This window comes from Gossypium hirsutum, chromosome D08 (genome assembly GCF_007990345.1).
Source record: "Gossypium hirsutum isolate 1008001.06 chromosome D08, Gossypium_hirsutum_v2.1, whole genome shotgun sequence".
Classification (NCBI taxonomy): domain Eukaryota; kingdom Viridiplantae; phylum Streptophyta; class Magnoliopsida; order Malvales; family Malvaceae; genus Gossypium; species Gossypium hirsutum.
In genome coordinates this window covers 42,765,054-42,774,199 of record NC_053444.1, presented here as the reverse complement: position 1 = coordinate 42,774,199, position 9,146 = coordinate 42,765,054, and the positions used below count along the sequence as shown (strand labels likewise).

At 32.4% G+C, this 9,146-nt stretch overlaps 1 protein-coding gene across 1 annotated transcript; it reads right to left on the bottom strand.

The window, feature by feature from the left end:
- Positions 1-3,604: 3,604 nt before the first annotated feature.
- On the bottom strand, positions 3,605-5,117 carry LOC107909922 (abscisic acid receptor PYL8). The gene is made up of 2 exons (XM_016837634.2): positions 4,637-5,117; positions 3,605-4,101 (listed from the first exon to the last, which is right to left on the bottom strand). Exons 1-2 carry the CDS (start codon positions 4,793-4,795, stop codon positions 4,003-4,005), a joined length of 258 nt encoding a protein of 85 aa, XP_016693123.1. The 5' UTR covers positions 4,796-5,117; the 3' UTR covers positions 3,605-4,002.
- Positions 5,118-9,146: the final 4,029 nt, after the last annotated feature.

The following is a 9,146-nucleotide window of genomic DNA, read 5'->3' as shown; positions in this document are numbered from 1 at the left end:
TTATAAAGTGTCGACCTTTTGATTCATAATTTCAAACCTAATTTTAATTTGCATTTTTTCTTAAGATGGTTATGTTGGGCTTTTAACAATCAAATATTTTTTTCCCAAAATTTAAGAGGAACCAAAAGGAAATGCGTTTCAAAAGAAGATGCTGCGTTGGTTGCCTATATGGTTGACTTGCACAATGTTGGAACCTTTAACACAAATACAGGATTTAAGGTCGATTATTTAAATAAGCTGGAAATAATGTTAGAAAAAGTTTTATCCCGTGCTATGTTGAAGGCTAAACCTAATCTTGAATTGAAGATTAGGACATTGAAAAGGGATTGGGCAATCGTTTATGACATGCTCAGTGGAAAATACAATAACGACTTTGGTTGAGACAAGCATAGACAGCTTGTTGTTGAACATGCTGTGTGGAACTCATATATAAGTGTAAGAATTATTTCCTATCTTTATTATATTATTTTGACCAAACTTATATCTAATATGGATTCATCCTTTTTTATAGAGTCATAAAGAAGCTAAACAATTTAGACATTGAAGTTTCCCTTATTATGACCAACTTACTGTCATCTACACAAAAGATCAAGTCACTGGGAAAGATGCTCAAACAACCGTTGATATTATTGAAGAAATAGATTCTAAAGATGTAGCTACTACAAATACTCATGAAGAAAGAAACGATTTCCATGGATGTGAACCTGAAGTTTCTTTAGATGAGATGGATCTCTCAACTACACAACCGCAACCATCTAAAAATCAAGATGATTCCACATTTTCAAAGAAGAAGAAGAAAAAAGATTTCTGATGCAAGTGAACAAATTTCTTCTACTTCATTTACTGATTCTGCCACGTTATTGGGAAAAAACATACGAACCGTCGGCCTTCAAATAAGAAGGAGCATTGCCTCCGAAGTGCTAATTCAACAAAACTCAAAAATGGTCATTCAAGAAAGTGCTCTGAAATTATATCCAACATTATGTGAAGTAGAATGATTAACTGAAGATGAGCGCTATCGCGCGTTGAGGAAAATTTCAGATCATCCAACGCAAATGCTCATTTTCTTTAGTCTACCTTCTTCTGTGCGATTGGAATAGGTGAGAAGATTTCTTTCTGACCATTAAAAATCATGGTTGTGTTGGTGCTGTTTTGGTAACTTTTTGTATATGTAATATTTTGATGATATAATGACATGATAGTATGTCATTACAATGTTGTAACTTTTTGATGTTGTAAAATTTAACATATAGATTATGACATATAAGCTAATGGCATTATGTAACTTTTTGTTAATATATGAACATTATGTTTGGATGTAAAATATAATTCTCAAGCTATTTATTACTTCTAATATTTTACTTTTTATTTAAATTATTTGTTTCGCTAATGATATTTTAGCACATGAAATATGTATTGCAGTTTAAAAATAATAAAATAGGTTATATATTATTTTTATAATATTATATATTATGATTTTTTAATTCATATTTTAATAATAATTTTATTAAGAATGTTATTAAATTATATATTATTTTATTAAATTGTATTTAATAATAATTATGTTAAAATATGATTAAATTATTTATTTTTATTTTTATTTTCATTAAAAATATTTAATAATAATCTTATTAAAACTTAATAAAAATAACAATAATTATCTACTTTACAAAAATTCTGTTAAGGGTACTTTGGTCATTTAAGCATTTCTCCTTATGCTATTACAACATCTATTCGATTCAACCAAACACAAGAATGATATTATAGCTCTATTCTATTCCATTCAACCAAACAATTAAATTACTGATTACAGCTCTATTCTATTACAACTTTATTCAATTACAGCCTTATTCCATTACAGTAAACCAAACGTCCCATTGATGTCTTTTGTATGCATAATAAACTCAACACTTGTGAGTGTTGAAGTAATCCTAAAAGAAAACCGTATTTTAGAAAATAAATTTCCATACACCTATAATAATAAATAATATAACATTTCTTATTAAATTTGTCAAGAAACCTTTTACTGTTACATATTTTTCTTTTACTAAATCTGTAACTTTTAAGGAAATTTTTTACATATAAATAACTTCACATATCTTTTAATATTATATTATTGTATAATATATTTAATTTTCATATAATATAAATTATATAATTCACAAAATAAAATTAAAAAATACCATATTATAAAATAAAAAATGAGATGAATCGAGTTTTAAATATTGAAGTGTAGGTCAAATCATATTTTAAATGAGTTTTGTTTTTTGTTTTTTATCTAAGTTTATGTTTTAAACTTGAGCAAACGAATAGTCTTAAGTTGTCACCGTGCACAATTACTACATGTGAATTTTCAACTTTCCATTCGTTCCTTATGTTTTGTATTAATTTAGTCTTGCTATATATTTATTATAAAAGCGAAAGGTTAAGGTGTTTCACAGATTCATTGCCTTGTGGTAATTAACCAAACAAAAATCAATAATGTTGGGTAGGCGAGGCAAGTTTTTATTATTTTTATTTAAACCTTGGCCCTTTAGTTTACACATTTTGTCCTTCTTGCTAACATTAATCGTTGGTGACAATAATATTTATTAAACATATGATTTTTGTTATACTAGTGCGTTTATTGATCCCATGAAATAAAAAAATTATTGGCGAATTCAGATTATAAAAGACTTCGGAACCAGTGATCCAATCTGGTACCATTATACTAATAATAAATAAATTTTCCATGCAAAATACTAAAAAGCCAGATCCCCCCATTCTCAGTTTGTGGGGGGCATAAATCCCCTTTTGTCTTGACTGATGGGCAATGCACTCCAACTAATCTCAGCTTGGGAAGATAAATCCCAATTTTCTCTTTTTTTTCTTTTTTTACAGATAAATCAAAATTAGGTGGGTCATGAAAGACATGCCATACCTCTCAATGGTTTCTAAAGCACAAGACTCCAAAACCCCTACATCAAGCAATGTATTTCACCACTGGATTTTTGTAACAATACAAATATTTCTTTCATCCCTCCCTCTTCCACCTTTATTATAAATAACTTGCTTCACCTCATGCGTCCATATTTCATTTATATCCATCGCACCAAAAGGCTTTTCTTCAACTTTTCAAGATATTAACCTCAAATTTCGACTAGCACACATATTTACAGCCAAATAGCACATAAAAAAAAAAAAAAAACCCAACACGTCCAAAAATCAAAATTCAACCTAATGAAGGAGGTCAAAGCATTTAGATCAATTCAAATGTTAAAAGAAAAGGAGACAGGATACAGGATACAGAACTGAAAACCAACACATCTTCAAGTTGCTTGCTCACGAAAAAGTATTCTGTTATTTCAGATCCATTACATGCAAACAAACTAGTAAATCATTGGCAGGTGCAACAAATGTGCAAGTAGCACAAGAAGAATAAACAATTGGGAGAGAGGAAAAGGCACATAAGGCATAGAAATTCTCTTGACAGAGTGCAATCAGAAAGCAAATTCATGCCACTAACAGAATATAATAGATGTGGATCTCATTCTAGTTTCACAACTTGAATTTCCAGTTTTGTAAAGCTATGCACAAACTCAAACATGAACAACAACAAAAATTGTAAAGCTGAATAGATTTAACCATTTAAACAATGATTTTGACAATTCATACTCAATCCACACATCCTTATCCCAATGACTAGTAAAAGGAAAAGGTTGGCAAATTCAGTCCTCCACGTTAGTGACCATATCCAAAACCTTATTATATTTTTAGGTAATTCATGCATTACATAATCCAACAGAGACCAAAAATAATAATTAATTTGAGATGAATAACTATACTACAGTCAAAACTATATGTTGAAAATCTATACCAGAATTCATCAGACATGCACTTGAAGTTACATGTGTTGTATATAACTATTTCAACCAAGTACAAAATTCATACCTTTATGCTTCAACCTAAGATCCCCTCCAACAATTATCATGCTCAAAATATGCTCGTCATCATCTAGATACTCTAACCTTTCAGAGCTAGTTGTGGCCGGCAGACAACACACCTGCTGACAGATGGTTTGTTCTTCTGCAGTTGATCGAATCTCCTCAATACAGGCCAAACCTGATTGATCAAAAACCAATAGCTGTTCATTAAGGAAGAAAACATAACCAAGGCAGCCCAATCTAAAACCTGAAACATTTAATCTGAAAGTAACTCTACTTGTAACCACACAACGTTTACATTGGGAATGTGATATAAAATTAAACGCATTCAATTAGAAGTTCTCCGGATTTGAAGATTAGATACAAGAACCCCTAGCTAAGCTTCTACACTTGAATGAAATGCAAGTTGAAAGAAAATCCTCTTTTCTATTTCTTTTTAAACAATGCACACACTAAGCAAGTACACAAGAAAACAACAATTTTACAGACTAATTTCTACTAATTAATCCTCCATCAAAAGTTGTCAATGTTATACATTGAATCTCTTAAAATCACATGCTACAACCCTAACATAAAATGTCGATAACCCCAATGGATTCACAGATAACTTGACACCAGTTAAAATTTCAGACGAAGCTTTACAATTCGAATCAATCCCCACTTTAATTTCAACCTCCTCGTAAATGCACTCTAATAAAGGGCAAAAACCTTACGAGATGAGCAATAGCTTTAATGAGTTTAACAAGCGACGAGTTGTACTGATTTCTTGTAACGTCACATTTGTGGTGCCTCTTGAAAAACTCTTCTTCCATCTTACTGAACCAGTTACTGTTACCGTTCCCGTTCATGGTGACATGATCTTTGGTCACCATCGAGGTAACGGTAGTAGAAACCCTAGCAGGGGGAATAAAGGAGGAAGAAGGGTGAAAACGCCAATGGGAGATTAGAGGGTTCGGGTACTGTTATCTCAATGTGGTAGAAAGGTCGGATATGAAACGCCACCGTCCAGGTAGCCTGCTTTCTCATCTCATCGCCTAGAATTATCACTTAAAAGGTTTTTTTTTTCTTTTTTGGTGTAAAAAACAAGTTAAACTAAAAAAAGAAAACAAATGCTAAATCAACCTCTTTACTCTGACAGATGTTCCTAAGTTTTGTTTGGTTTCTTTATCCAATACCTAATTTATGCCCGGCCATATGCATCACAAAAAATAAAATAAATAAATATATAAAAAACTAAATAAAACAAAATCAAAATTAAAAGTCCAATAGTCCAATAAACAGTCCAAATTACAAAAAATTTACCAGACCCAAGTTACAGAGGCCCAATTATCTAACCCTAAGCCCATTACATTAAAAAATAGAACCGAAACCCTAGCCCTCAGCAGTTATCGTGCCGCAATCGAACACGGGCTCTCTTCCGCGCCATACCAGCATCGCTCTCCATGCCTTCACGCGCCTCCGTACACTCCAGCTGGCCTCCGTACACCTGCAACAAACGAACAACGAACAACGCAGCACACAAAGAAACAAAAAAGAAGAAAAGAAAATAGCAAATGACATATGTTTTTCTTTCTTTTTTTATTATTCTGTTTTTTTTTCGATATATAGATCGATTGCAAAAGAAAAAGGGGGGATGAATGTAAGAAAGCAGAGAGATTGAATGTAAAAAGAAAGCATTCAAAGAAATCAAAAACACGAATATTTTATCAAAAATTTCTGAAAAGCAACAGAAAAACAGTTTCTAAAGGTGATTTATTTCGAGTTTTTTTTCTTTTCTGGTATATCGTCGTTTCATATATATTATTATTAATAATAATAAATAGCAGAGAAAATAAAGAGAAGGAAAATGAGGTTTTTACCTTCGCGAAGTTGCGCCGTCGGAGCCCTGTCGACTCCGTCCGAAGTGGAGTTGGATGGGGTTCGGGTTGTGCAGCGGCAGAGAGAAAAGGAGGTCTTTTTCTGTTTGTTTTAGAATGGCTTAGGGTTTAATTTTTTAGGGTTTGTGGGGACTTTTATATGGGGGTGAAACGACACCGTTTAGTGCCCGTTTCAATGGCTCTAAAACGGTGTTGCATTGAGCCATGACCCGATGACCCGATCTGATTGCGGCTTGACCCGAGCGTTTTGGTAAGGGAGGGTTATTTGCGCTCCAAGTCCTCCTTGTTTGTGTTTGGTTTCAATCTAGTTTGTGCGGCTTCCTTAAATTGGGCTGCATAATTTGTTGCTGACTCCGTTTCAGTCCATGCCGCAACGCAGCGTTTTAGAGGGTAAGGATATTTTCCGCTTTACTCCCTCCTTATTCCTCGCGCGCCCGATTCGGCCTCCTCTTCCTTTTATTTATTTCAGATTTACCCCTAAATTTCTGTTTTAATTCCAAATCAGCCCATTGTTTTATTAATTAGTTTAATATTAATTTATTATTATTTGTTATTTTTATTGACATTATTGTTATATTTGGTTACATTTTCGGTTACTTATTGTTTTTACATATATATATTACTTTATTATGCACTATTATTCCTAAATTCTTTTATTTTATTATTATTATATATTATTATTTTAACTTTGTGATGAATCATTTTTTATTAATCCAATATAACATATTTTTAATAACTTTTATTTTATAATATACATTTCAAAGCCATTTTTATATATTTCATCTTTAAATATTTTTTATGTATACAACTTATATTAAATTATTTTTGTTATTCATATGTATGTATACTATTGATTTCAAATTATTTGTTTTCAACTATATTTTTGGTTTATTTCAAACTTTCATGTATATATATATTATTTTAAACTTATTTTAATATATAATTTCCCTTATTTCATGTTACTTTTCTTGTTATTTAAAAACTTGTTACGTTTTATTTAATTCGCTTGTTATTTTTTTAAGATTAACCTTTTAATTCATTTTGCTTGCTAATATGGATGTTAGTATTTGCATAATGTAGGATATAAAATTGTTGCTCTTATGTATATAATATTGTTTATTCGCATATTGAATCTTTGTTGTTCATTAGCGTATGATTTAATTTACGAATCACATTCCACGTTGTACGTTATTATTTCATTGTTTTAAGACTACGTCTAATATCATTTAAATATCAAAATTATTTCTTTCAAAAGTTTTCAAGATAACGCAAAGTTCGGTATTTGGAATCTTCGAAAGAATTGAGCCCTAACGTATTGGGTTCCAATTTTCCTCGTCGAATCTAAATAATCGAGAATATCCCTTTTAATTAAAACATAAATAAAAAGCTCATTCTCGGGAATTCGACACATTATGTCCTAACGTATTGGATATGACATGTTGTTTTCTCGAGATGAGGAATTTTCTAACAAATGAAAATGAAGGCAATATTCGATATTTAGGAATTTTGTGAAATCGAACCCTAACTTACTGGGTTTTGATTTTCTCATTTGACCCAAATAATCAGATATCCTTCTCAAAATGCATAGGCTTTAAAAGTCAAACTTAATTTTGAGGATTTGAAATGTTGCACTCTAACTTACTAAGTGTGACAATTTATTTCTTTGAAATAAGCGAGCCTTATCATCCAATTCAAGTTAAAAGAATCATAATTTAAAATCTTTTCAAATTCTCGACACTAAGACATTAAACAATCAATTCGGTGCCAATTTTGGGCGTTACGAGGGTGCTAACCCTTCCTCGTGCGTAACTGACTCCCGAACCAATTCTCTCAAAATTCGTAGACCTAAAAATCGTTTTCAAGGTGATCTGATCACACCTCTTTAAAAGGTCGGTGGCTACTCCCATTTTCATTTACAAAGTCGACAACTAAACTTTTTTGTTTTTCAAAAAAAGGTGGTTTCGACACTTTATTTAAGGGTTTAGACGGATCCCATACATGAGAATTGATGTATTGTCTTGCCCAACAAACAGATATCTTGATGGTCTCTGTTAAACTTCATGTCAAACTTTGAAAAACGAATAGGTTTCTATTCGTCCAGACATGCCATGCTACTAACTCAAAAAGGGTAGGCCAGGGAATTTTAGCCCATGGCAGCGACTCATAGTGTTTTAAATTTTTCTCAACCCATTCAGTAATATTGCTTAAAAAGAATTGAGATTGCCAGTTAAGAGGGACAATGTTTAACCAAACTTCTCTAGCTGTTAGGCAGTCTCTGAGTGTGTGTAAGATGTCTTCTGTGCTATGTTGACAAACCGGGCAGGATGTGTTATGGCTGAGCCCTCTTCGTGTTCATTCTAAATTTGTGAGCAGCCGTTGTTTGTAAACTAACCATAGGAAGAATCGAATACGGTGAGGACCTTGATATTTCCAAATTTCCTTCCATCTATCATCTTAGGAATTTCATGAATTTTTTGTTAACACTTGGTATGCATTCTTGATTGAGAATTTCCCAATAGAGGCAGGTATCCATCTGATTTTATGGGGCCCTGCTAAGTGGTGTGGAGGAGTTGTGTCTATAATTTTTTGTATTATTTCTTCCGCTAGGTTTTCTCTAAATGCTTCTGGGTTCCAAACCCCTTATTCTGTTATCATGTCTTTAAGCATGTAGTCATTTATTGTTCTATTTGGATTTTGAACATGTTTGAGCAGCGGCCCAACTGCAGGAATCCAGTTGTCTTTCCAACAACAAATTTCCGTTCCAGCTCCAACCGACAAGCATAGATTTTCTTTTAATAGGGGCCAAATCTTCTCAATTGCTTTCCATAGTGCAGAACAGCTTCTTTTTCTTATACTCTTTAGAAGAGCTTCTTTCATTCCATACTTTGATCGTAGTACGTGCGTCCATAAGGCATTTTGGTTGGTGATGAGATTGATTCCTAGTTTTAACAAAAAAAATATTTATTTTGGTCTTGTAGATGCCTTAGACGGAGTCCACCGTAGGTACGAGGTTGACATATTGTCCCCCAATCAACAAGTGCCAACTTTCTACCTCCCGTGTTGGATCCCCAAATGAATTGTCTTGCTAGGCATTCAATTTCATCACACACCCCTTTTGGAATTTTCATGGACTGCAAGAAATAATTAGGAATGGTTAATAGGACCGATTGTACAAGCGACTTGCCATGGATAACTACTTTGCGTCCCAATTGCATAATTTTGTCCAGACCTTTTCAACCATAAATTGCACTGTAGATTTAGAGATTCTTTCGTGGAGCAAAGGGATACCTATATTTTCCTAATTCTTGTACTTTCTGGTACCCCAAGATTCTACATATTCTATCAC

Bases quoted from the DNA above. Each gene is read 5' to 3' on its own strand.
- LOC107909922 (XM_016837634.2), bottom strand. From the start codon at position 4,795: ATGGTGACCAAAGATCATGTCACCATGAACGGGAACGGTAACAGTAAC. The intron at 4,102-4,636 runs GTAAGGTTTTTG...TTGATCAATCAG, and splicing joins TTAAAGCTATTGCTCATCTC to GTTTGGCCTGTATTGAGGAG.